Below are 27,937 nucleotides of genomic sequence, written 5' to 3'. Positions count from 1 at the left end.
CCGGCTTTAATTTTGAAAGAAAATGTTTGTCGGAAGAGAGTGAGAGAGAGAGAGCATCAAGTCCCCCCCAAAAAGCGAGTGAAGCGGCTTGACGATGAGTTCGAACCGAACCCGAGCGGACTTTTCCAGCCCCGGTATCCCGGAACATGCGCTCGTGCGCCGGCGGCAGGGAGACGGAGCCCCCCGGAAGGCGGTTATGGTAGAAGCCGACCACCTGCGGAGTTTGCCTCGCTTGGGATAAAACCGCGCTCCGTTCCGGGATGCCTTTCTGCAAGCGTGCCGTCCTGCCTCGGGATTTATGCAAGGCCGTCGTTGGGACACCGACTACGCCGATTTTGTTCGCCGAACTGGCCGACGTGTGCGCCTTCGCCCTGGCTTCGGTGCTCCGCCAACTGGCCGACCTTTCCCGACACTCGCTGGGCGTCCTGGAGGAACTCGAGGGCGAGTTGGCGTCCGTGTGCCGCAGGTCGGGCGCCCTGGAAGGCAGGCTGGGTCGGGTCGTCGAGATGCTCCGCCACACTCCTTACCCAGGTAAAAAACATCTTTTAAAAAGCTCTTTTTAACTTGGAAAATGCTATCTATTTATGAAACACTCATACTCGTCGTTTTGTGCAATTTATTTCATTATTAATCGACTTTTCTTGACTGCCTCTGGCTTTAATTAACTGCACCTGCACATAATGACAACATTGACTTCCATTGACGTTCATTTTTAACTCCCAGTGAAATTATTGACCACTTTGTAACACTTAAGAGTCATGTAGCATGTATTTCTTCGTTTTTTTCTTAAGGTTTGAATAATTTTTGAATCACTTGACCATAGATATATAAATATAAAACTAGATGCCTTGTGTGTGTAAGATAATGGGGATAAACATCCCTTGGCGGACATCTTAAGGCCAGTTATTAAAGATATCATTACACAATGAAGTGTTTAAATTGAAATAAATTAATTAAAAACACACTTGAGGAAGAGCTCTGTCTCAAGATGGCTGCCAACTCGGCTCTAAAACATCTAGCCATATCCAATCGATTGTCACATAACTGTAATGCTACTCATAGTCATGCAGCATGCACTCAGGAGGCACACACGATCCGGGGGCGGGGCGAGCGCGCGAATCCCGTTTCGGCGAAACGTCCGTTCGGCGAATCGTCCGGTCACGAAACAAGACGTGCAAAATTGCTTCCAATGAAATCCTGCTGCGCATTCTTTCACTGCATTTCATCTTTGTTCTCCAACTATGATGTTTGCTGGCTCATGTGCGAGTAGTAGAAAGCCCCCCCCCCCTCGAGCCCCCCGCCCCAAACTGAGACCAGATGTAGCTCTGGAAAGTGAAGATAAAAAGAAAACATAGCTGAGTTTATAAAGTACAGGCGAGGACGTGGACGTTTTTTTTGTGTTTTTTTTTTTTTTTTTTTCAGCTGCTGCCCGCTGTCAAAATCCGAACCCGCCTGCGAACGTGGCTAGCGTGGGCGCAAGATGCGCGCGGTTAAGTAATCAATAGATCATCATTAGCGTCACTCGCCCAACGCCTCCCCGCGTCTAAACAAAGATGCTAAAAAAATATAAAATAACTGGGCAGGAACTCAAACAAACGATAGAGAAAGGACATTGACTAATAATAATACTACTAGTGAGAGGGTGCGTGTTGGCCAGAGGAAGAACTAATTCCTTTTTTGACTGACATTGCTGCTGATAGATGTCAAATTTAAAGCACTTATTATGTAAAAATGTCTAAATTGCTCAATATTGTTGTAAATAAGCAACAAAAAAGTGACTTTTTTTTTTTTAGGACATTTTTGGTGCTTTTTGAATCAAAATATTGTAATGCTATCTATAACCATGCAGCATGTATTTAGGAATTTCTATTTTTTTCTGGAATTTAAATACAATAATTACAAAAAAATAGTATTTTATGTTTACTGGGGTCATCTTACTTGGACATCTATCGCTGTCAATGGCAGTCAATTTGCGTATAAATAAAAATAAATAATAAATTAATTAATAATTAATTAATAAATAATAAATAATACATAACTAAATAAATAATAAATAAATAATAAATAGATAATAAGTACATAATAAATAAATAAATAATATATAAATAATAAATAAATAATAAATAGATAATAAGTACATAATAAATAAATAATAAATAAATAATTAATAAACAATAAAAATAATAATAATAATAAATAATAAATAAATGATAAATAAATGATAAATAAATGATAAATAAATAAATAATATATAATAAATAAATAATACATAAATAATAAATAAATAATAAATAAATGATAAATAATAAATAAATAAATAAAAAATAAATTTGAGTCAAAAATGGACAGGAAGTGAGTAATGCAGGTAGTGTGCATGCGCAAAACTAGATTTGGCTCCGGATTTTTGCCTTTTTAGTGTGTGTGTGTGAGTGTGAGCTTTTTCCGGGCCAGAAAATGTACAACACACTCTCACACTCACACACACACACTCACACACACACACCCACGAGGACGAGTCACGAGGCTGTTGTTTATATGATCTCATTGGGGGAAGATTCCCATGGCAGGACAGTAAAACTGAAGGTGGCGTAATGCCGTTTTTGACCACCAGAGAGAGCCCGTCGGGTTTAGTGAGTTATGGCACCTCCAAAAGTCTGCTTCGAATTATCAGAAGAAAAAAACAAAAGTGTTGCCCCCTCCCCTTTTGCCCCCTCCCTCCCCCGTTTCTCATCTCTACTCCTTTGGCTGTGAGCTGCAAGAATGGTGCGTTCACGGACACAAGAGGAATGTTGGCTATTCCGCGATCAATTTTAGATTTTATTTTAGTATAGGAATCAATCGAAATGGATAGTTAGAAAATAAGACGCGTTTGTTTCTGTTTTTATGAAAAATGTTATAACATAGTATAGTACGATATAATGTATAAAAGAATATATACTGTTTTAATTGTACTTATAATAAGTTAATACTATAAAGCATATTTCCAGGTTTTCCTTTATTGATTTTTCCAATTAAGTTAAGAATCAAATACATTATATTAATATATAAAGATATTTTTTTGCTCTTAAAACGCTAAAAAAGTTTTGGTTTAAAAAAACAACCTTTAAACACACTGTAAAACAATACATAAATAGATGCTTTAGTGCAGGGGTGTCAGACCCATTTTAGATATAATATTTAGATTTTTTTTATATAAATCGATTAAAAGAACTGGATTAAAATCCCTGAATATTCAGTTTTTCATAGATCTAAAACAATGTTTATTTTAGCTTTTTTTAAATATATTTTTAGATTTTACAAAATGATTTTTGAACTAAAAACACAGAAAAAATGGATTAAAAAATGACAATTATTGATTTAAAAGGGGGAAAATCAGGAAATTTAATATACATCTATACTCTTCATTTTAATTTGATCCTAAAACAGAAAGTCGGCATTCATCATTTACTTTCCCGGGCCACACAAAATGATGCAACGAGCCAGATTTGGCCCCCGGGCCTTCACTTTCACACATGTGCTTTAGTGTTTTTTAATAGAAAAACAGTAATATAGTATAATATGGTATGGAATAGTGCGTTTTCCTCTTATTTTTATCCCCTTAAAATGCTGAAAAATATTTTAATTAGAAAAAAATACATATTAAAAATCCCTAAAAAGATAATTTAGTGTTTTTTGTTGTTGTTGTCGCCTAATAGTAGCAGTTATTAAGCCTATTCCTCCTTAGCTTGCCATCCCATAATTCCCCCTACCTTCCCTCCATCTTAAGCGTCGTCCTATCTTCAGCTCGGCTCTTTCTGATTGGCTCCCGGCAGTCTGGCTCTTTTATCAATTGAGCCGCGGATACCGGAACGCGACTGGCTGGATGCTAATCAACGCAAGCTTTCTCTCTCTCTCTCTCTCTCTCTTTCTCTCTCTCTCGCTCTCTCGCTCGCTCTCACACACCCCAACATCGGATTAAACAACACCTCACGTAAGCGACGTATACCCGCCGCGTTAGGAATGCGTCCATCATGTTTTGGGACAGGAAGAATAGTACCGGCAACCCCCAGAGGAGGCCCAAAGGCAGACACCGACCCAAATCGGCAACAGGTACTCTCGCACGTCATTCCGCGGGTTTCTTCGCCCGATTTTCCAGGCCGGAACGAAGCGGTTATGAATGGGCCGGCGCACAAGGACCCGCATTCAAGCGTTTAGTCTGGAGTCTACACGCTAGTCATGGACTGGTGCGCTCTGGTTGACACCAGTCAGACCAGTTTAGACGCTGTTGGAATGATAATTGATGTCTTTTCCAATGTGGAAAATGTTGTCCACAGTTTTATGTTTGGGTTGAATTTAAAAAAAAGAAGCTGTTTTTACCTTAACGTGGGTAAATTGGAAGACGGTTTGCATTGGACGCTTGATAAAGTTGGGCAAAATGGCGACTTTTTGGGGTCGAGACGTTGAGAAACCCATCCAACCGGCTCTTTGTGATTGCACTGAATATCGTTCGTTATATTTTGGTTTGTTTGTTAGAACTAGTGTTGCATTTAAGGCCATTTTGCTTGTAGGACTAAACAATTTCTACTATTTAGTTTCATTTCCATGCTAAATTTCCGCATACTCTTCAATTTAAAGTCACAGCTTGCTCAAACATGGCTAAACTCGTTAGCGTAGTTGGACGTCCAATCCACTTGAAGCGGAAGGGTTGGCAGCGAATGACTGTTCGCCGCTGCCAACCCTCCCGCTTTAAATAAATTGGGTGTGTCGCTTTAAGTCATGCACTCGTTTCAATTCACGGCAGGAGCGCGAAAAGACCTTTCCTTGCCCCATCCAAGATGGACGCCCAGAGGCCACGTTCCCATCCAAGTCAGACCCGAGATTTACGTCCCGACCGATATTGAACAGATTATTTGATTAATGGCAAAGCGATGGACGTTTAAGCCATTTGAAGTGGCACGCGTCGCTGGCGGCCATCTTGGGTAGGTCAACCGGCAATAGGAAATGAAATGAAACGTATTTCTGAGTGCTTAGATGTCATTTTAATGACTATTTCAAGGCTGCGTCGTGTGTTGTGGTAGTTAGCCAACGGACAAAATGTATTGATTTGATTAAAAACGAGCTTGTAAAGGATCGGACGCTTGATTGGACACTGAATCTTAATCGTTTGTCCAAAGAGCTGAGCTGTAACGATTGGGAGTAAACGGCGCGCGGCGTCCTCGCACTTTGTGACCTTGAAGCGCGGCAACGGAGGAAAAAAAAAAAAGAAAAATGGTGGCCCAGCGCCGACTTTGAATTACGCCCGCGTGTGCCGATCGGCGCAAGGAGTCGGGATGATGTCATTCCGGACGCCGTGGCGACGGAGAACAAAGAGCCAGGACGACCAAGTTGCGTTGAGGAGAGGAGACGAGAGGCTGCCGCTGTTGCCACGGCAACCGAGCAGGAGCGGGACCCGATTCACTTCCTGTCCGTCTTCCAGTTTGAAGTGGCCAAGTTGGACCCTCCCACTAATGACTTGGACCTTTGGGGTGGGAGGGTTGGCAGCGTTCATTTACATGGAGGCCTCCCACTTCAAGTGGATTGGACATCTATAGCCGTCAATCAGCCAAGCGATGAATTTTAAAAAGTCATACTTTTTATCATTCACCAACTTATTTTCTAATGTACTGTATTCATTTTTTTAATATTGTACTGATATTACATATGTATGTTTTTATTTAAAATAAATATGGCAATATTCTTATGGGTTTTTGTCTTTTTTAGGAGGTTCAGCTTTAAAAAAAAGAAGAAAAAATGATGATTTTCTAATTGGCCACGAGGAGGCAGTATAACACAGTCGACATAATTGGGCTCTTTTCATTCAAACTGATTAAAAGCTATCAACCTTAATAGGTGTATTTTATTATTGTTTGTTTTTTATCAGGAGGGAGGGGCTAGATAATAGTAGTGGGAATCGGACATTTTATTTTGGGCCGCCATTGCGTCACTTCCTTTTCATTTCCGGGTACCCACACGTCACTTCCTGTAAATTTCAGATCACTTCCTATTGATTTTGAGGGAATTACCAAACAACTTCCTGCTGCTTTTTGACCAATCCCAATCGACTTCCTGCTTCTTTGGGCCAATTTTAATATCCCTCGTTAGCTCATTGGCTTCCAATAACGACGCCATTTTGGATCCGGGGGGGCGAAAGAACAAACTTGACTAAAAAAACAACAACCATTGTGTATGTACCATTATAAATAAGCTACCAATTCGGGCCGGGTCGGTTACCCATGGCGGACCGCTTCCGGCCCCTGCGCCTTATGTTTGACACCCCTGGTTCAAGTCCTTCACGAGGGCGTCGCTTGACCACGTTATGTAATCCCGCGGAAATTCTTGCCATTTGATGTGGTTTCCTGCTCCTCCTTCCCGATAATCGTATTTGCCTCTCCCCCCGTGTCCCCCCTTGTCCCTCCCCCGCATATCCCCCCCCCCCCCACCCCTCACCCCCCTCCCTCCCGACCGCAGCCTCCGCCGGACCAGAGGCGGAGAGCGTCAGGCGCAGTAGCGGCGGCAGCCGCATCGGCGAGCAGCGAGGGAGCGGCGAGCACGGCCGCGGCGACGGCGCGGCCCACCCGGGGTCTCCATGGCAACAGAGCGTGAACATCTTCGGTTCCTGGAGCAGACCCGAGTGCGTGGAAGAGTTGCACCAGCAGGCGCAGCTTAATCTCCAGAGCTTGCTGCAAGGTAAACCGACACCGACACCGACACACCCACCGACGGGCGGACGTGCGCGCCGTTTTGACGGATGCGAGGTACGGCGGCGGCGGCGGCGGCGAATGGGTGGGAGGCGCTCCGGCGGCGGGCTCCACTGCAGATGATGCGGCGCTCTTGTTGACGACGTTCGCAGGGTGTGTGCGCCAACATGGTGGCCGGAAAAGCCCGCGTTGACGTGCCGCCCGTCACGCCGAAATGGCATTTTTCCACGCGGCCCCCGGACCCCCAATTAGGGGGAAAATGGCGGCGATTGAGTCATTGACTGGTGTTACATGTGCTAAATCTGCAAAAAAAAAACAGGGGGGAGTGTTAAGACGCCAGCGCGTAGGGCTGTCAAACTAAGGGAGGATAAACGGTTTTCATTGGTCGTGGGAGATTGAATGTTGGTTTGAAAACGGAGTGTGGCTGCCATTGACGGATATAGACGTCAAATTTGGTTTTGCTGATTGGGGGAAAGGCAGGACTACTTGGCGAATGGATTTTGGAATGCTGGTTTAAATTCATTGACAGTGAGACAGAGTAGTGCTACTTGTAGTCAGGTAGAATGTGTCTAGGATTGCTAATCATTGGTAGCCATTGACGGTGATACGTGTCAAACAAACAAAGATGACAAAAGTAAATATTTTTTAAAAAATGTGACGATGATAGACTGTAGCGCTACTTGTAGTCAGATAGCATGCGTCAATAATTTAGTGGGTTTTCAAGTCATTGGTTGGCAATATACGTCAAACAAATACGATTGTATATAACATACATTTTTTATTTGTTGGCTACCATTGAGAATGATGACCGTAATGCTACTTATAGTCATGTAGCATGTCTATAGGATGATTTTTTTTTTAAATGTAAAAATTCCAAACCTTTGAGGAGAGGCACTTAATGTTTTTTTTTTTTTCCAGGCCTTCCATTTTGTACTTTTAGTTTGTTCTAAACAAAAAGTGATGTCTGGAAGCCACGTGAAGTCGAGCGTGTGCACAGACGAAAATGAACGAGGGCTTTGTTCGCGTCCATTTCCCCTCTGCTACTCTCAAAGGGTGACCCGAAGCACCCGCGCGCTTATTATTAGCGAGCGTGTTTGTATTACAACCCGAATGGCTGCGCCTGGCGAAAACCGTGACCTGAAAACCGCCAAAAAAAAGTCACATTTCGGCCCCCAAATAGCAGATTTGACATCTTAAAACACAATACAAATGTCAATATTGGTGAATTTAGTTGCTAGGGGCAACAAAATATATATAAACAGTGTTGGAACTGTGTTGAATTGCAATATTTTTTTTAGAATAAAGATTGGACACTCCTGGTGTAAACCAATTAAAATTGATTATTTTGGCCAAGTCGTAATATAACAAAAAATGAAATATTTTTGGAACAATTCTGTTTACCACCTTCAAAAAAAATTATTTACTTCACAATCCATTCCTCCAATGAACTCGCTGATTTTCTTACCGTAAAACATTATTTTTATACGTATTTACTGGCATATAAGCCGCACCCTGCGTATAAATTGCACCCTTAAAACCGTTGAATTTTCCAATTTCTCGCATATAAGCCGCCCTGCGTATAAGTTGCACCCTTAAAACCGTTGAATTTTCCAATTTCTCACATATAAGCCGCCCCTGCGTATAAGCCGCGCCCTTAAAACCGCCTTAAAACCGTTGAATTTTCAATTTCTCGCATATAAGCCGCCCCTGCGTATAAGTTGCACCCTTAAAACTGCCTTAAAACCGTTGAATTTTCCAATTTCTCGCATATAAGCCGCCCCTGCGTATAAATTGCACCCTTAAAACCATAAAATTTTCCAATTTATCGCATATAAGCCGCCCCTGTGTACAAGTTGCACCCTTAAAACTGCCTTAAAACCGTTGAATTTTCCAATTTCTCGCATGTAAGCCACCCCTGCGTATAAGTTGCATCCAGTAATGGTTGTTTTCTTACAGCAAAACTGAAAATAACCAACAAATAGTAAATGTGACTTTGCTGACATCTACTGGTAAAATGTATTGTGCGCACAAAAGCCATACCCTTGATTCAGTCATTATTTTTTTTAAATACGGCTTATATGCGAGAAAATACAATATTCACCAGATTGGACATCTAGTTACTTTGCTGACATCTACTGGTGAAAAAGTCTTGTGCCCTTGATTCAGTCATTTTTTTTTAATACGGCTTATATGCGAGAAAATACAATATTGGACATCTATTACCGTCAATGGCATTGAATGAGTTAATTAAAATAATAATAATAATTTATGAGCCCCCAGCCCACCCCTACTTGTTGCCTAGCAACCCCACCACCAGTATAGAATCCATATGGAGCAAGTTTAACCCAGTTCTCCATACCTCAGTGTGTGAGTGGGGGGGGTGGTGAGGGGATTTTAGGGCTGAGTGCAGACTGGGTCAGGAGTATGTTTTGGGGGGAAAGGATTGGCTGGTGGGCTGCGAAAGGGGGGGTGGTTGGAATCTGTTTACAAAGGCCGGGGTGGGGGGGGGGGGGGGGGGGTCGTCCAAGTCCAGAGCGGAGGGGGGCTCGGCCATGGAAAAGAGTGACGGAAAGTGAACGCGAGGAGTGAGACCAGCGTGTTTGAGGGCTTCTCGTGTGTCGGAATGCTAGCCGCGGCTAACGTTGTTTTGCCGTCTGCAGACTTTGAGGAGCAGCTGTGCGACGGCAAGACGGCAGGTCAGACCTTCCGCCGCCCGCCCCCCGACGACAAGCAGTCCGACTTCATCTTTCTGGTACGGTGGCGTCACGGGGTCCGGATTAAGTGTCCTCGTAAGGGAGAAGCTTTCGTGATAGTCCATGCCGGGTAGACGGATAGATGGGACGGCTCATTAGGATTTTATGACACCTGAGTCGCTAGAGGATTTGCGCTTAGGGGAAAAATTGCGTTTTATGTATAATACGCACCCAGTGAGGACATTCCTATCTTTATTATGAGAATGCCAACTTTTTGGAATGTATTTGTGAGATAAAATCCCAAATCTCGTAGGTTAAAATGATAGTTCGCCATTTTTGACTACATTACGGTAATTTGGTGGGGTGGGATTGTTTGAATATTCGCAGTCAAATGGCTTGAGCGTCCTAAAAACGAGCTGGATGGAAATTCTTTTTGACAGCAGCCAAGGCAAAGAGCCCGTGGTTAAAGTATTCATTAGCGTAGCGTAGCGTAGCATTGACTTCTCTTACTCTGATCCACCCAAATCCCCCCCCCCCCACCCTAGCCGGCGTCCAAGCAACTCTACGAGGATGAGACCGCCTCCTCCGTCTTCGGACTGAGGTGCTTGGCCAGCCCGTCCTCGTCGCTCTCGCCGTCCCCCTGCGACTCCGACCGCCCCCCGTCCAGCTGGGGCTCGGGACCACCCGTCGCCGAGAAACCTCGCTGGCAACTCGGCAGACGCCCGGCGACTCAGGACGCCGCAGGTAAAAAAACAGCTGGCAAAATAGTCAAGCAGAATGCAACTCTACCGTGACAATTTCAAAATAAAATAACAGATACTGGAAATCTAACGTCGTTTTGGGGGATTTCGTAACTTGAATTTTGTTTTTGTATATTGGAACAGTCATCTCGATGCGGTTTTAGTTCACCGAGTTTGTCTGGCGTCATACGCGGTATTGTGGTGCGTGCGCGCAAGCCGGTATCTGGCAACCCGTTTGCTGTTCCCATGGCAACTCGCTCTACCTCTCTCCCCAGCAAAACACCCGAAAAAAAATAATAAAAGAATATTTTGAACAAAAGTGACGCTCGTTTCATCTTGTCTTCAGGTGAAGGGGGTCCATTTCATGGTGCGGACCTCCCGCGCCACTCGGCGTCCCCCTCCCCGGTGGAGGACTTCCTTCAACCGCGCTCCCTGGAAGCCGTCACGGAAACCCCTCGCCAGAACCTGGTCCTGAGGAAGATCCGATCCAACCTGGACTCTAGCTCGCCTGCGGGTCTGTGTGGCAAAGGGGACCACTTGGGAACCATGGAGCACTCTGGTCTGATTTGCTCTAACACGCCCTCCGGGACCTGGAACGGGCCGAAGGGGTCCACCTTCTCGCCCGGAGCTTGGAACGAACCGTACAACTACGTTGCCAAGAAGGGGCCGGCGGTCCCGCCCAAACAGCACAGCGTCATTGGTCACACGGCAGATGGGGGTCAGGAAGGGTTGATGTTCGTGACCAACTCGCAGTCGGAGACTTCCGGGAAGCAGAGGACCAACCCGCCGGGGGTGGGCATGAGGAGCGAGACAGAGGGGGCCGCGGCCGACGACAGGAAAGTCCAGCCCGGTAGGGGAAGGGGGATGTCGGCGCGCTCGGTAGCCGCGGCCAACGCCTTCAAGTTCCGGGAACGTTCTCTCTCCACGCCCACGGACTCTGGATCCTTTTGCTTCACGGAGATTGGGGCGGAGCAACCGTCGGCGGGGAACGGGATGTCGGCGGAGCACAATTGGCAGCGCGATCACTTCATGGGTCTGGGCGAGAATTACGCCCTCCTCTACCCGAGGGGGAGCTCCGAAGACAGCGCCAGCACCACCGACACCGTCTCCGTTTCGGCTTCGGACTACGGTCCCGAAGGACGCTCGTGCCTGCGCTCGCGGTCCATCTCGCTGAAAAAGTCCAAGCGCAAGCCGCCGCCCCCGGTCAGGAGCGTCTCTCTCATGAAGAACCTGGGCCAGGCCGAGGGAAGGATCCATCAACAGGGGGGACTTCATCGGGATGGACGACCCAAGAGCCTGCACATCCCCAGGGACCATTACCCTGACTTCCAGCCCGATTTCCTCACCCCCACCTCCAAATCCGGGGAGCTCGGCCCGGGAAGGGGCGACCGACCTCCCAACTTGGAGGTCCACGTGCCAGAGAGGGTGGCAGAACTGACTCTATCCGGTCCCTGGCAGCTTGGAGAGTGGAAGGCCAATGACCCCTACCGGTAAGACTCTCTGGAAGCAGCAGTTCTTGTTGACCTTTCCCTCAAACCGTTTGTTTACTCCTTGTTCCAGGTCTTTATCGGGGTCCAGTACCGCAACGGGCACGACGGTCATTGAATGTACGAAAGCCAGAGGCAGCTCGGAGTCCCTGCTCAACTCGCCCGCCACCTCCAGGGCCGCATCACCCTCGCACCTCTTGGCGGAGACGGACGTCAAGCCGTCTTCGCCCTTCAAACCGCCCGGGCTCTTGTCCCCGTCGAGCGGCTATTCCAGTCAGTCGGAGACCCCCACGCCGACCGTGCCGCTCAGTCACTCAACCGGCGCCGGGGCGACGCTCCCGTCCGGGATCTCGGGCTGTAAGATGCGGCCCAAGATTCCCGAGAGAAAGTCTTCGCTCCCGTCGCCAAAGGATCCCACCGCCAGGTCCAGGTTGTCCTTTGAGATGCCGGGAAACGCCCACCCGGAGCTGTCGTCCCTCAAGCCGAAGCAAAAGGCCAGCCGGCGGCATTCGGACACGTCGGCGGCGGCGAGACCTGGGAAAATGAGCCCTAGCTCTTCGCGGGTTCCCCCCGTGGTCAGCCAGAACGAGCTGAAAACCATTCGCCTTCGTTCTGTCTCGCGAGGCGATCTGGAGGACTGCCCGGACGGCGCGTCCGATACCATCGAGGAAGAACAACACTGCCGAGACTTTGACCACGACGCGAGCCCGCCTCCCACTCTACCCAAACCCAAACCCAAGCCACCGGTCGCTGTCAAACCGCCTCTCCCGAGACGGCCCCTTAACCTGCTTCTCAAGTCGCAGTCCTCCACGCCCCCCCTAACCCCGGACTCGCCACCCGGGTCGCCCGTGGACCGCCCCGTCCCACTAGGCAACATCTACAAAGTCATGAAGAAACCTAAACCCAAAAAACCTCCGTCCCAAACTCAATCGAACCCACCCGCAATCCTGGACCCTACCTCGACGCCGGCCCATCCCGACCAGTTTCTCTTTGACCTTCCGGACCCCCAACCCCTCCTGGAAGAAACCTTGCTGGATCCGGGGTTCGGTGGCCGCCTTCCATTGGGGCCAGAGGACGGAGGCTCCCTCCCCTTTCCCTGCAGTAACCAGGAAGTCCTTGAACTCCAGGACAAGAGCAAGACCCTCCCTTCAAGAATGACCATCTCCTGTCTTGCCGAGATCTCTGACAAGAAGAAATCCAAGGTGGGTCAAATCATTCTAATCACGTTCCTATGAAACACGTCCTCAAATCCCCGTGTCCGCAGGTTCCTCCGCCAGTCCCGAAAAAGCCCAACGTCCTCCTCCTACCATCGACCGGCCACCCCTCCGGCGCAGAGAGCCAGACCACGCCTACAGACAGCCCGGTGGGCCTCCCGTGTCCCTGGGACGCCTCCCCCCCGGAAAATATTCCCGGCAGTCCTCCAACGTCAACCCGGGACGAGAACCACTTGGGAGCCCAACCCTTGGCGGACTCCTTCCCGGATCTGGAAGGCAAAACCTCAACCGCGAGTCTTGCGGCAGGTACGTCCATCGATCGTCGCCAACTCGCTTCCTTTTAACAACCCGGCGTTTCGTTCAGGCGACGGCGTGGCCTGCGATAAAACGGTTCTTCGCATCGTGGAGGAATCGGACGAGGACTTCCTCGCCAGCGCCCCCGCGACGCACACGACCGAAGACCTGTTCACCATCATACACAGGTTGGTTTGCGCAGGAGCTTCGACCATTGGTTCTCAGGTTACCCGGCAACCAGGACCGCCTCTTACCGTTCTCCACCGTCCACGGGTTTGGTTTCTCGCTCCGCGCTAGTCTCTTAGCAACAGTAGCTGGTCTTTTTTCGTTGCCGAAAACACGTAGCTTAGCTCACTGGCCAAACGTCATCGCCGTTTTATCTTCTCATCTTCTCCTCCAGGTCCAAGCGAAAGGTCCTGGGTCGCAAGGAGCCTTGCGACTCCTTCGGAAGCCGCCAGAGTCTGACGTCCCCGGTCAAACAGACCAACCTGACCGTGGGGGGCAGCCAGAGGTCCAGCTCCCGCAACGAGAACTTCATGGCCCTGCTCCAGAAAAAGGGGAGTAAGTCTTCCAGCGCTGGGACCAGGGTGTCCGCCGCCGAACTCCTTAAAAGCACAAACCCGCTGGCGCGTCGGGCGACCGACGGCGGCGAGGTGCAGTCCGCACAGTGAGCTCGCGCCGGTGCGGAGAAACCGGCGGCTAACCGCTCGGCTTCGACGTCCTCGGACAAGAACGCTTGTAACAAATCCCCCTCCAGACGTTGAACCGGGTCCTCCACCAATGGACGAAAGCACTTTTCTTCAGGCATCGAGAGGCGGTTTTTGAGCGGGAAGACCGCCGCGTACGCTAAAACGTGTACAGAGAACATCTCAAGACAACAAGACTCCGCCCACGCGATGTGGGACACGCACAAAGAACTGAAATGTCCGTACGCGTGGGCACAAATCATCCTCGTGGCGCCCGCCGAGTTTCTGCATGGACAGCATGAAGCAGGCAGGGGGCGCCCCGGGGTCATGGGTGGATAGGGGGGGCGGGGCCCTTCTTGTGGTTTTGGGTCTCCGGTGACGGAAGCGAAGGATAAACACTACCAGACCAACCCGAGGAGACCTTGCCAGAGAGTGAATGAGTACAAATGTGCTAATAAGTTAGCCTAGCTAGCGAATTTGAACACAAAGACCCCAGCAACCCCCAAAAAAGACCGTTTTAGCGCTTTGGCTTCACAGTTCTGACATAGAAGGTTCAATTCCAGGTTGTGTGAAGTTTGCATTCTCTCCCCGGGCTTGCGTGGGTTTTCTCCGGGTACTCCGGTTTCCTCCCGCAGCCCTAAAACATGCATGCTAAGCTAACTAGTTCATCACACCGCTAAATTGCCCCTAGCATGAATGGTTGTTCGTCTCTTGGCGTTAGGGGGGGTCTCCTGCCTGGTGCTCCTAGTTGGCTGGGATAGGCTCCAGCACCCTCCGCGACCCTTTTGAGGAGATGAAGTCTTTCTATTCATTTTTAATGTAGTTGTTACCATCTCCCTGACTTTTTTGGCAAATGGTGCGCTAACTTTTCGGCTGCCATAGACGTATACCCCCGTGATTCAATCTGGCAACCCAAAAAAAACGTACTAGCTAGCTAAAACTCGAAGTAAAGGACATATATGTGAATGGCGTGCACAGAAAACCGCTTCTCGCCCCCGATCTGCCCCGCCCAATCCGCATGACGTCACCTCCCGACCCGTTGACCCCCCCCAAACCCCCCCCCCCCCCCCGGTTCGCGCATGGACGCCGACAAACTCTCATGGTGACGTTAAAAATCATATCTGGCCACCCGTCACGTGACCATTTCTTTGGACTATTTAGTGGATGAAACATGTAAAAAAAAAACACTTTGTATTTGTTTGCCTTGTATATCAAAGACGGCCTCGCTTGACCTTTGACCTTTGCGAGACGCATCGGATAATCTTACGGCCACGTCGGGTGCGAGCATGCTGACGTTAAGACAAAAAAAAAAAAAACAACAACAAATCAAAAACGGATCACTTATCGGAGTTCTATTTTTGTTAGCCCGTACAGAAAAATGATGTATTTAAAGAAATATTCCGTGTATGTATTGAATCCCCTCGTGGTTTGGTGTGTAGCTGCCCAGATAAAAGCGCCACATTCCAACATGCCAGTGCCATAAAGTGGTTCTATCATAAATAAATTATTTTTCTTGCGTAAAAAACTTTTTTTTAAATTGCAAATAAAGCATTTTCCAATATCAAGAGTAGTACTTTAGGTGGATCTTCCGTAAGTATTCAACCAGAATTGAACTCAGACTGAGGTGAGTGGAATCGTCTGATTATTAAAACTGCTTCATTAAATGTAATTAATGTTCTCTTCATTATTTTATCATTTTATTCACAGTCAGGTGCAGATTTAATGTTCCTGGAGGAAGATGGCTGACTTCTACATGGCATCCCTGGACTATCAAAGTTGTGATTTATTTTTCATGCATATGATTGAGCTTGCTTTGTTGTCAATGTGTGAAATAAAATAAAAAAATAAAAAACACACTGCGTCTCCATAACTTGTTCCTTTACATTGAGACAAAATAAATAAATCATTTCCTGAGAAAGTGGCCTATAAGACATTTCAATGTTCAAGTGCTGCCGTCTTGTGGTGATGGTGGTACATTGCATCCAACAATGAACTTTGCCCCATCGTCCAATTTACTATTTGGACAACTCGAAAATGCCTATAAAAGCTATGAGAAAGACCAAAAATTTGCCCAGCGGTCAGATTTGGTGGTCGAGTGGCATAAATATTTACCTGCGGTGCAGGCGACCCGGGTTCGATTCCCAGTCAATGATGCATTTACAGAAATAAATGTCAAATTGTACTCAGAAATGCAAACGATGGGACGGAATCGAACCCGGGTCTATATATACCACAACACGTGATTCTGACCATTCGACCACTGAGGTTGCAAGAATTTCGTGTTCGAAGGTCCTATTCATAATTCACCAATCATGGGGCGAGATCTTGGGTCATTGAGATGGAACAAGTATGCCAAGAGAGAGAACATTTCACATCTGAACAATAGTCACCATTATAAGATATGAGACTTGGATACAGAAGATCTGGGTACGATTCCTTTATAAACTATCATTTAAACGCTTGATATTTTTTTTCTTTTTCTTTGAGGAGTATAGAACGCTTCGTTTTCTATCACTTTCGTACTTTTTTTAAATAAAGATTTACAAAAGAAAAAAGTGATGACGTAGACGCCCAAACCCTATTTAAACGCGAGGCAATTCGCTCATTATTTTAACCTGTTCGACAGCATCGCCTGACTGCCGCCCACCACATTTTAAGGACCAGGTTAATATGTACAATTCTTTAAACACTCCTGATTGCAATCGAATTAACTTTTATTCTGTTTAAAACTAATTCACTCTTGTTTTTTTTTAGCGTGCTGACCAATTAGAAGAACAAATGTACCCGTTTGTCAGGAGGTAACTATTAAAAATGTTCACAAACTCAAACAAAAGTGGAATAATTTTCTTCTTTGTATCCACAGGCACTCTTAAGGTAAGTATCCAAATTAATTCTAAAAAAATCCACAATCTAAATGGCAAATCTTGTATAAATTAATTTAATAAGGCTCAACTCTGCTTACCATTTTGCTGACATTTTCCATTTTCTTTTGCAGACCTCTATCAACATGGCCGACCCATCAGGTGAGTCCAAACAATTGCTTCACGTGCAAATCTAATTTGTCTTTTTTAAATTTGTTTCAGCACGTATAAAGAATTGACTATGTCCAAGGTAAGGATGACTGAAATGACCTGCAATGTCCAAATTATGACATCTTTTTCTTTTGTTGTAGTCGCCAAATGTTGAATTTCATCCACTACGTCGTCCACCGGGTTTGAGCACACTGCAAAATAAAATGGCGGACGTGAACATTTAAAACAATTGTTTTTGACGCCTATTTTTCTTCCACAGGTTTCCTAAATTAACGTTACCATTATTAATGACTATACGTGCTCCTATCCAGCAGGTGGCAGTGCCACACAACTGACGGAGGGGCAACTACCACGTCATCTGTTGCGAAGAAAAATAGCTTAAAGGTCGGTATCCGCTATTCTGAGACTAAAATAAAATATTAATAATAAAAATACTCACCTGCTTCCCGTAGAAACGCCATCATGAAGTCAAGAGAGTGTCAGCTGCATGCCAAATCAACCACTTGTGAGAAAACGTCTCAATTAACCTAATTTCTGAGAAATGCAAATAAAGTTGAATGAAATGTCAGTGTTGTGATAGTATTTTCAATAACATTAGGTTAAATCCAGTGGACAGTCATCCATGCGCATATTTAAGCAGGTAAAATAAAACGTCTATATTTTTTTTGAATCACAATCATTTACAAAACGAACAGGTTTAATTTTCAATTATACTAAAATATCACTAACGCTCGGTGTTCTCTTCCTACAGCAACACACCTGTCATGCGTGGGCCTAATTAAGTAACCGTGACGCAACGATGTACGTCACCGCCCACGAACGTCGATTTGCCTCTAACAATCTTGTTTGCTTAATCTTATCAACTAAATCTAGCAAAAACGAGCTAACTGATGCTATCTTAGCATTAAATACACGCCATTGGTGTAGATTGTTTTTAAATTGCCATTTTCTGCCTATTGCTTGCACTATCACTGCTCTGAAAAATAAATAAATGACCTAATCCTGTCTCAAATGTTTCTACATTTATTGAAAATTATTTTCCCAAAGGGAAAGTGGCAATGCTACTATCTAGGAAGAATCATTTCACTATTGGATGGCAGATGATCGATTAAATTAAATGTGTAAGCAAGCGGCCAATAATTATAATGTACACTTAACACAATAAAACTATCATTAAAGTGTAGAAATCTTCCAAAAAAGGAAGGCGTGATTATTTTCGGAAGCAATAGAGAAAGTCAATGGACCGTTCATCGATGATTTATTTGGAAGCGAAATCGGGAAAACAAAGTAGAAGCAGGAATTGTTTACGTCTGCTTTTGGCGCATTGTTTGTACGTAATATGGCGTTTGCGCAGGCGCGTTATGATGGGCTTCCCCTCGATGACGTCAGAGGGAAAACCCTCGTTGACACTGACACCGGCGACCCGGAAGTGGAACTTCGGAGCGGAACAAGAAGCCAGAGACGAATTTGTTTGTCGTGCTTTCTTTTGTTTGTTTAATGTTTTTCGGCGTTTTATCGCACGATCTAAATGGGGAATTTATAGTAAAAACAACCGAGTCACGTTTGATGGATTACACGAACAGAAGTCTGCATGAAAGGAGTTTTTGGGAGGTTTTTCGGCTGATTTTTTGCACTCGATGAAGACTGCAACGAAAGTCACGAATAAGGTGAGAAATGCTGCAATTTTCTACTACAAACGTCTCTTCATGTATATTTCTACTTGTAAAACGTGCACTTTATTCTGTTCATCTTGATCTTCATATCCCAGATCAGATCAAAACATTTAGCCAATCTCCACAATTTAATGAACCATTTCCCCAATTCATAATTTATTTGATTATCTGCCACAAAATGAAAAAAACATTCTAGATATATATGAAATGATACTCATGCAGACTAGTTTATTTTTAAATATTTCACAATGACAGATTGGCTCAAATATTAATTTTCCATGAAAGGCATAACCCAATAATGGCCATACAGTATTTAAAATCATATTTGTGATGTGTAAATGAATCCAAATGAATACTTTTTCATTGTTTTTAAAGATTGCACCTGAGGAAAAGCTTGACAGAAAATAATGCATGGGTTAATGTTGACATTTGATGAAATAGGCTGGTTTTATTTAACGATAAAATTATTTTGCGGGCGGGGTTTATTTAAATCTATTGGGCATGCGCAGTGCGGCCGAGGGTGTGTTTTGACTCTTGAAGGGGAGTGTTTTTGGGCGCGGAGCTTGGAAAAAAATGCATTCGGGGTGGACCGGTGGGCGTGTCAGGCGCAGACTCCGCCCACTGACTCCAGCGCCGAAGGTGCAAGGCTTGGAAGGCTTGGAAGGCAAGGGGATTGCAAGGGTTTGAGTCGACGTTTTGCCTCATTTCATGCCAAAGGGGCGTGGCCAACTTAAAAGTGCATGAAATGAAGCCAAATTGCTCGGATAAGAGTCCAAATGTCTTCCCAACACTCTTGGTAGTCACTTGCCTTGCATTCCAAGCCTGAAAATTGGACAATTTAATCTGACAATATGCTAATGGCCTTCCTTAGCTCCGCCCACTGGGTAACATTCTCCTCTTTTCTTGCCCTTTGAAGCTTAAATAAGTGATTGGGATGTGAAATGATGTGCCATGTTGATCGATTTGTGTCCATATTGCCCATATCGACCCCCTTGTATATTTTTTCCAATTTTTTTCAATATTTTGTGAGATTTTAGTGTTGTGTTCATAGTCAGTTGGCTTGAGTAGACAGATTTCATAGGCGCTCCATAGATTGTGACTAAGTGGAGTGGTTACCTCCTTAGACCCTTGGCCCCCAACACCCCCAATAGTACCTGATATGTGTCCAAAATGTTAGATGCATCATACCAATCGTGTATTATGCACTATTGTGGTCAGTAGATGATTTTCAGGAGTGGGTAGTAGAGCCCCCAAGTGACCTGAAGGTGACCCCTAACCCAAGCAGGGTACCTAATAAAGTGTCCTAACTGGTCACAATGTTAGATATACCCTCAACCCAGTTTTTGTGGTCATAGTGTATCATAGCAGAATAACAGACTTCATATTTAGCTGAAGTCGGCCCCCCACCACCTCTAAGTGTATCGAATGAAGTGTCCAAAATATTAGGTACACCCTCAAGCTATAGTTTATTTAGTCATAGTCTCTCATGGTAGCTAGAAATATGTCATTGTGTAGCAGAATCCCCCCATTGACCCCCACATAATCTATTTTTGGTCAGTAGACTCCCATTCTAGGGAAAGTGTGCGAACGGCCAAAATATTAGGGACCTCCGAAGTGTCTCATTGGCACAAAATGACTTTTTTTCTAAATGTTTTGTGTTTAAAACATGCGATTTCAGTCAAATTGCATTTGTGCTGAAAAAAAATGTCCGGAAGATGGAGTTGCTTCCACGTCCATCAACCTGCGCTAACAAAGGTAGGAAACGCTCCATTAAATGTATATTTGTATTGAAAAAAATGTTTTTAAGATTTATTTAGCATGCTGGTAATGTCATAGCTTGAATTAGAATCACATTTATTTGACCACCTGTGTAAAACAAGAACTTCTTTTGTAGAGCTAAAAATCATAATGTATGTTTATTATATAAATGTAATTGTAGGTCTTAAAGTTCAAGATGCTAATGCTATTTTCGCGCTCGCATCATCTTATGTAAAGTTATATATAAATATTGGCAAGCTAGTTATGTGTTCAAGATACTAATGTTATTTTTGCGCTCGCATCATCTTATGTAAGGTTACTTATAATTACCGGGAGGCTAATTATGTGACTGTAATGTCGTCTAAATGTAATTCTAGTTCTTACAGTTCAAGATGCTAATGCTATTTTCACGCATCATGGTATGTAAGGTTACTTTTCATTATCAGTAGGCTAATTATGTAGCTGTAATGTCGTATAAATGTAATTCTATGTCTTACAGTTCAAGATGCTAATGCTATTTTCGCGCTTCCATCATCTTATGTAAGGTTACTTATAAATATCGGTAGGCTGATGATGTGACTCTAATGTCGTATGAATGCTAGAATCATCACTGACTGCTCTCGTTATCGTCTTCTTGACAGGATGGGGGACGTTTTGGACGTGCACGGCGCCACCAGACGGGCCCGCGTTGCAGCCGATCGCTTTGGGACACTCGCGTGTCCTCACTGGGTATGTGACGTCTCACACTTGAGCTTCTGCAGTGACCGAAAATGGCATCTGATGCTGTCAGAATGTCAAAAAAGCCATTTTTTGCTAACAATATATTGTTGAAATTTAATCAGTCTTTCTCTTTTTTCGCTAAATGCATCCTTACTAAGTTTAAAATAGTTTTTTTCCTTCAAAATGTGTCTTTTTGGGGCATAAAACGGCCACCAAAAAGCGCTCTCAGAACGGTCAGGAAAAGTGGCCTCAGAAAAGCAGAAAATCTGCTTGGCAACGAGACGTGTCACGACTTTGCCATCCAATCAGGGGCCTTAGAAATTGGACTTAGCCACCTCCCCTCCATGCAAATTTCGAGTTAGCCCCGCCCTGGCCCCGCCCACCTGCACCAGCCAATCACAGCCCAGCATTTTGTCGACCACGCCCCTTTTGGCCTTAAAAAACAGCGTTTTGGGGACTTAAACCCCACCCTCTTTTCCAAAGCCAGCCCCCTTGACTAAAGCCCTGCCCAGCAACGATATGTTCCACCCACTCCCAGAGAACCAATCAGGTGGCAGCATGCACCTTCTACTTCCTTATTCTACACCAATCAGTGAATTTACACCCATTCCAAGAGAACCAATCAGGTTGCAACATACACTTTCCACTTCCTTATTCTACACCAATCAGTGAATTTACACCCATTTCTCCACCAATCAAATTGCTCTTGGCTACTCATTTGCATAGCCCCACCTTTCCTTAGAAAGATTTATAAAAACATTACAAAATGTATAAAAATAAAAAATATAAATATATTGAATAAAAAGATTATAGAACAAAGAAGTTTGTTTTGTTCAACTTTATTTTTATTTGTTTCAGAGCAAGAGTCCAGATGCAAAATCTAAAGTCAGATGTCTTGAAGTTCTTTCTCCAACCAGCAAGAGTCGCACCGGAGCAGAGTGTGGAGACCTAAAGACAAAAAAAAGTAAGTTTAACAGTGCAAACAGCAATAAGACTTACCTTAGCGTGATGCGATGTGTCACTTGTTGTTGAATTGAGCAGGAGGGCATCATTTGGACTGCAACTGTGGAATAATAACATTGCATTTAAAACAATTGTCACAGATAAGAGTTCACAAGGAGACAAAACTGATAGTCATTTTTATTTTATTTGCAGAGTTGAACAACGAAGATAATTAACTCGTTGTCTCACAGGTGCAGCAGGTGGGGCGAGTCAAAGGCAGGTCTCCAAAATGGCGTCTTCACTGGAATGAGTCTGCCCAGAAGAAAGTGGGTGAGAATTTAATTCAGTTGTGTTTACTGTCTTAATGATGCACATTCACTCACCTTTGCAGTGCAATCAAGCCAGAAGAATTCTGTTTCAGTTACCTTGAGCTGCAGCGCCCTCCGGTGGACACGAGGAAACTAGTCAGCAAAAGAAAGTGGAAAGTAAATCATAGTTCAGATGCGTCGCGTAAAAAGACGTCAAAGTTGGACAATGTTCACGTCCGCCATTTTTGTGTTGCAGTGTGCACCAACCTAGTGGACGTCGTCGTGGATGAAATCCGACTGCAAGAAACAAATACAGGAGTCAAAATTGGACATGGCAAGTCATCTCAGGCGTCCTTACCTTAAACTTTGTTACTCTACTTTCAACTTCTGGAATAGATTATTAGACAGTTAGACTTGCACATTGATCAATTGCTTGCTCGTTTCACCTGGACACACCTGCAGAGTCGGACATCTTGGAAGTGGCCTGCAAAAGAAAAGGAGAAAGAGTCAAAAAGTATGGTTAACAGCCATTTTTGGTGCCAAGTAGATCATCTGGCAGAATACTTACCGATTGCAGCCTGTGGGAAGAAAGTAGACCATTAAGTATTTTCGAGGTTGATTTGAAGTATTTAAAGTACTTACTTCTTTTTCCACATGTGAGCTGTTAAAACAACAGAAATGTAAATTAGTCTCAAATAAAAAGTGAACAGACTTGGGAATACTTACTTTGGCTTTCCAGCGTGGAGCGACGCAAAGCTTCCATTCAATGAAAGAGGAACACAGCGCAATTACTTCCTCTTTAAATAGTTTTTCGGAAGTGACGTAATTGCGCACAAAAAATAAGTTTAAAAAATAATTTAGACGCGTCCTTCAATCAGAAAAGTGACTGGCCAGGGATCGCACCCGGCCCTTCCAGACCGTAGTCATTTTCTCTATCCATTAGACTAATGAGCTGTTGTTAATGATGAATCTCAGAATGTATATCTCCGATTTTCAGTCACTCACATGCGGAAGACTGTTAAAAAATAGGTTAAATATGACTTCTAATTTTTCACTAGCAAAGCGTTGGTGGTCGAATGGTTAAAGACACTGAATGCGGATGCATTGGGATCGTGTTCGATTCTCACTCTTGCCAACTCTTTACCACTCTGGCATTTATGTTCGTAAATGCAGCTGCGAGTGAGAATCGAACCCGGGTTGCCTGCATCGCAGGCAATGTCTTATGCCATTCGCCACCTTGGCTGGATTTCCGCCGAAAATTCACACATAGAAAAGTGATAAATGATAGCGGCCAAGAACTGATTGGAAATGCAATTGCATAGTGTAGTGCTTAAAACTACCACAAGATGGCAGCAAAACACCCCATGTCTATTCAGGAATACTCATAGGACAATATCTGAGAGGAGGTATATTGTATACTAGAAAACAGTACGTTTATACGGAGTTGGTTGGAAAAGCCACTGCAAAGTGCCATGCCTTAATACCACCACAAGAGGGCAGCAAGTGTAACATGTCTGGTCGAGAATAGAATAGCATGTCTTCATACTCGCCAACAGTCACAACACAAAAACAAGGAACTAAGAAAGAGGGAGTGTGGTTTGTTACTTTATTGGAGAAGGCTCAAGATGAATTTTTCAGATAATTCATATGAGGAACATGAGGGTGACACATTGAACATAAAGTTCGAATAAGCGTCTTGTCTGCTTTTGTCATGAAATAAACACAAAATAATGTTGGTGGTCATAGGATGGCAAGTGGAAGTCAGCCGTCTGCCTGCAGGAACATGCGCAGTGTGCACAAAGAGAGGATTAAGCATTAAAGCTGCACAGGGCTGCGAATAAATCGATAAAAACAATGAAAAGAGAACCTGTTCATTAGATGGAACAGTTGATATATAAACAATGACGATAATATGAGGCAGATGAGTCCACCTGGCCATGATTTTGACAGGTTTAACAGTTGTATGTTCTTCTCCTTTTTCTATTGATCAACTGGTTCGCTTAAAATAGACTAAATGTATTTAAAACTAGGCAAAAGAGGCGAATTGTTTTGATCGGCTGCTGTTTACCACGACTTCCGCATTCGACGCATCTTCTTCTTCTTCTTATAATCAAAGGCGCTTTGCAAACAACCGTTGGGACTACAGTGCCATCGTGTGGACACATTGTGCAACGACGGCCTTATTCCTCTCATAAACGACCATGAATTTTGTTTTTTTTTCGTCTATTAAGTTAATGTATTTTCCTCTATTTAACAACCATGCACAGTAAACTATTTTAATCGAATATAAGAAAGACCATGCGTAGCAAAGCCTTTTTTCCTCCATTAAATTATTGTATTTTCCTTTTCTAAAAGACCATGTATAGCAAGGTGATTTTTTCTTCAATATAATATACTGCCATAAATGGACGAAAATTGCCTTCTTATATTGGAGGAAAACACAATGGTCGTTTATGAGAAACGGGGCGGTCATTACACATCCAGTCCGCACGAGGGCAGCGTGAGCCCAACGGTTGTTTGCAAAGCGCTTTTTATTGAAAGAAGAAGATGTCTCGAATGCGGAAGTCGTGGTAAACAGAAGTCGAGCAAAACAATTCGTCTATTTAGCCTAGTTTTAGGTACATATAGTCTGTTAATGCATCAACTGTTCGGTTTATCGAACACGTTCTCATTTTATTGTTTTGGTACTTTGCAATGGCTTTTTTTGCATGGTACTTTGCAATGGCTTTTCCAACCAATTCCGCACTATATATAGTACGTATACTGTTATCTAGTAGTACAATATACCTCCTCTCACGTATTGTCATATGAGTATGTATTCCTGAGTAGACATAGGGGGTTTGCTGCCATCTTGTGGTAGTTTTAAGCACTACACTACTCATTTGCATTTCCAATCAGTTCTTGGCCGCTATTATTTATCACTTTTCCATGTGTGAAATTTGGGCGGAAATTCAACTGAGGTGGCGAATGGCATAAGACATTGCCTGCGATGCAGGCGACCCGGGTTCGATTCTCACTCGCAGCTGAAATTACGAACATAAATGTCAGAGTGGTATAGAGTTGGCAAGAACGAGAATCGAACCCGAGACGAATGCATCCGCAATCAGTGTCTTTAACCATTCGACCACAAACGCTTTGCCAGCAAGAAATTAGAGGCCATATTTAACCTGTTTTTTGACAGTCTACCGAATGTGAGTGACTGAAAATTGGAGATATACATTGTAAGATTGATCATTGACATCAGCTCATTGGTCTAATGAATAGAGTAAGTGATTACGGAGTGGGAGGTCCGGGTGCGATCCCTGGCCGGTCACTTTTCTGTTTGAAGGGCGCGTCTAAATTATTTTTTAAACTTATTTTTTGTGCGCAATTACGTCACTTCCGAAAAACTATTTAAAGAGGAAGTAATTGCGCTGTGTTCCTCTTTCATTGAATGGAAGCTTTGCGTCGCTCCACGCTGGAAAGCCAAAGTAAGTATTCCCAAGTCTGTTCACTTTTTATTTGAGACTAATTTACATTTCCGTTGTTTTAACAGCTCACACGTGGAAAAATAAGTAAGTACTTTAAATACTCCAAATCAACCTCGAAAATACTTAATGGTTTACTTTCTTCCCACAGGCTGCAATCGGTAAGTATTCTGCCAGATGATCCACTTGGCACCAAAAATGGCTGTTAACCATACTTTTTGACTCCTTCTCCTTTTCCTTTGCAGGCCAATTCAATGACGAAAGGAAAGCACAAAGGCTAAGGTCCATGTAAAGAAGATAAGTGTGTAAAAAAACACGGTGTTGTCACTGGTTCACGGCCAACACGTCATTCAGAGCTTTCTTGAACTGAGCGACCGTCGGCTTCTCGACCACACTCTGCGGAAGCCGGTTCCAAGGTCCGGCGATGCGCACCGAAAAAGCAGCCTTCCGCCGACTAACCGGAACCTGCGAGGATACACCTTCCATGGATGACCCCTCGGACCTCGATCAGGTGCGGGCGTGAAGAGATCGCGGGACATGTTGTAGTTACCGTCGAGGATGTTGTAGGCCAGTATCAGGTCCCCTACCGGAACATCAGGAACAGCACTCTGCGAGCTTTGTTGGCTGATTGGATGCATTGGGCAGTTGGTTTGAAAGTGGAATCGACAATGATGCCCAGATCTTTGCACTGTTGAAATCATTCCCGTTCCAGACGTCCCGGTTCAAAATCGAGGTGCATCAGGAGGAGCCCCAATCCACCTCACGACCGCTGGGTGAATCGCATAGGCTTGTCACTTCCAAGATGTCCGACCCTGCAGGTGAGTACAGGTAAAAACGAGCAAATGATTGATCCACGTGCAAATCTAACTGTCAATCTATTCCAGAAAGCAAAAGTAGAGTAACAAAGATAAGTTAAGATGACTTAATAATGGCGGACGTGAACATTGTCTAACTTTAACGTCTTTTTACGCGATACTTCCGAGCTATGATTTACCTTCCACTTTCTTTTACTGACTAGTTTCCTCGTGTCCACCGGAGGGCGCTGCAGCTCAGGGTGACTGAAGCAGAATTCTTCGGGCTTCATTATACATACTGCAAAGGTGAGTGAATATGCACCATTAAGACGGTAAACACAACTGAATGAAACTCTCACCCACTTGCTTTCTTGTGTGTAGACTCATTCCAGTGAAAACGCCATTTTGAAGACCCTACTGCACCTGTGAGACAATGAACTGATTATCTTCATTGTTGAATTCTGGCAATAAAATAAAAATGACAATTAGTTTTGACTCCTTGTGAACTTATAGTGACAATTGTCTATAATGCAATGTTATTCTAACACAGGTGCAGTCCAAATGATGCCCTCCTGCTCAATTCAACAAGTGACACATCACATCATGCTAAAGTATGTCTTATCACCGTTTGCACACTTATTTGAATGCACTTTTAACTTACTTTTTTTTTGTCTTCTTTGCGAAGAAAAATAGCTTAAAGGTCAGTATCCGCCCTTCTGAGACTAAAATAAAATAATAATAAAAATACTCACCTGCTTCCCGTAGAAACGCCATCATGGAGTCGAGAGAGTCAGCTGCATGCCAAATCAACCACTTGTGAGATAACGTCTCAATAAACCTAATTTCTGAGAAATGCAAATAAAGTTGAATGAAAGACAGTGTTGTGACAATATTTTAAATAACATTAGGTTAAATCCAGTGGACAGTCAGGCATGTGAATATTAATACAATAGGTAAAATAAAACTATATATTTTTTAAGTCACAATCATTTACAAAACGAACATGTTAATTTTCAATTAAATAAAATCAAAATAAAACATAAAAACACACTGTCTCTATAATGCCAAAAAACACTAACGCTCTGTTCTCTTCCTACAGCAAAACACCTGTCATCCGTGGGCCTAATTAAGTGTCCGTGACGTAACGATTCATGTCACCGCCCACGAACGCCTCTAACTATCTTGTTTGCTTAGTCTTATCAACTAAATCTAGCAAAAACGAGCTAACTGATGCCATCTTAGCATTAAATCCACGCCATTGGTGTAGATTGTCTTCAAGTTGCCATTTTCTGCCTATTGCTTGCACTATCACTGCTCTGAACAATAATTAAATGACCTAATCCTGTCTCAAATGTTTCTACATTTATTGGAAATTATTTTCCCAAAGGGAAAGTGGCAATGCTATTGTCAAGG

At 44.3% G+C, this 27,937-nt stretch overlaps 1 protein-coding gene and 5 long non-coding RNA genes across 8 annotated transcripts; 4 read left to right on the top strand and 2 right to left on the bottom strand.

Annotated features, from left to right (window-relative positions):
* The first annotated feature begins 29 nt into the window (after positions 1–29).
* Positions 30–15,615, top strand: nhsl2 (NHS-like 2). Of its 2 annotated transcripts, none has more exons than XM_077588959.1 (9): positions 30–531; positions 6,487–6,705; positions 9,377–9,468; positions 9,955–10,153; positions 10,496–11,639; positions 11,710–12,838; positions 12,901–13,156; positions 13,215–13,332; positions 13,545–15,615. In XM_077588959.1, exons 1-9 carry the CDS (start codon positions 261–263, stop codon positions 13,813–13,815), a joined length of 3,699 nt encoding a protein of 1,232 aa, XP_077445085.1. In that variant the 5' UTR covers positions 30–260; the 3' UTR covers positions 13,816–15,615. The 2 variants fall into 2 exon arrangements, with proteins under 2 accessions (XP_077445085.1, XP_077445086.1); XM_077588960.1 differs by lacking the exon at positions 30–531 and adding an exon at positions 3,936–4,089 and having other exon boundaries at positions 13,545–15,614.
* Positions 15,616–16,823: 1,208 nt separating this feature from the next.
* Positions 16,824–17,868, top strand: LOC144065847 (uncharacterized). Its single transcript, XR_013297342.1, has 5 exons — positions 16,824–16,853; positions 16,914–16,941; positions 17,003–17,367; positions 17,461–17,502; positions 17,614–17,868. It is a non-coding gene; the product is annotated as an uncharacterized LOC144065847 (long non-coding RNA).
* Positions 17,869–20,239: 2,371 nt separating this feature from the next.
* On the top strand, positions 20,240–22,345 carry LOC144065321 (uncharacterized). Its single transcript, XR_013297139.1, has 4 exons — positions 20,240–20,290; positions 20,935–21,022; positions 21,872–21,977; positions 22,207–22,345. It is a non-coding gene; the product is annotated as an uncharacterized LOC144065321 (long non-coding RNA).
* Positions 22,346–22,530: 185 nt separating this feature from the next.
* Positions 22,531–23,036, bottom strand: LOC144065330 (uncharacterized). Its single transcript, XR_013297152.1, has 5 exons — positions 22,990–23,036; positions 22,832–22,924; positions 22,720–22,747; positions 22,622–22,650; positions 22,531–22,560 (listed from the first exon to the last, which is right to left on the bottom strand). It is a non-coding gene; the product is annotated as an uncharacterized LOC144065330 (long non-coding RNA).
* Positions 23,037–26,030: 2,994 nt separating this feature from the next.
* On the bottom strand, positions 26,031–26,905 carry LOC144065802 (uncharacterized). Its single transcript, XR_013297298.1, has 3 exons — positions 26,725–26,905; positions 26,281–26,542; positions 26,031–26,195 (listed from the first exon to the last, which is right to left on the bottom strand). It is a non-coding gene; the product is annotated as an uncharacterized LOC144065802 (long non-coding RNA).
* Positions 26,031–26,948, top strand: LOC144065801 (uncharacterized). 2 transcript variants are annotated; one of them, XR_013297296.1, is made up of 4 exons: positions 26,031–26,241; positions 26,443–26,548; positions 26,749–26,830; positions 26,906–26,948. It is a non-coding gene; the product is annotated as an uncharacterized LOC144065801 (long non-coding RNA). The 2 variants fall into 2 exon arrangements; XR_013297297.1 differs by lacking the exon at positions 26,031–26,241 and having other exon boundaries at positions 26,258–26,558.
* Positions 26,949–27,937: the final 989 nt, after the last annotated feature.

This window comes from Stigmatopora argus, chromosome 20 (genome assembly GCF_051989625.1).
Source record: "Stigmatopora argus isolate UIUO_Sarg chromosome 20, RoL_Sarg_1.0, whole genome shotgun sequence".
Lineage (NCBI taxonomy): Eukaryota > Metazoa > Chordata > Actinopteri > Syngnathiformes > Syngnathidae > Stigmatopora > Stigmatopora argus.
Note: the sequence above shows the minus strand (reverse complement) of the source record. Positions and strands in the feature narration are given on the sequence as shown.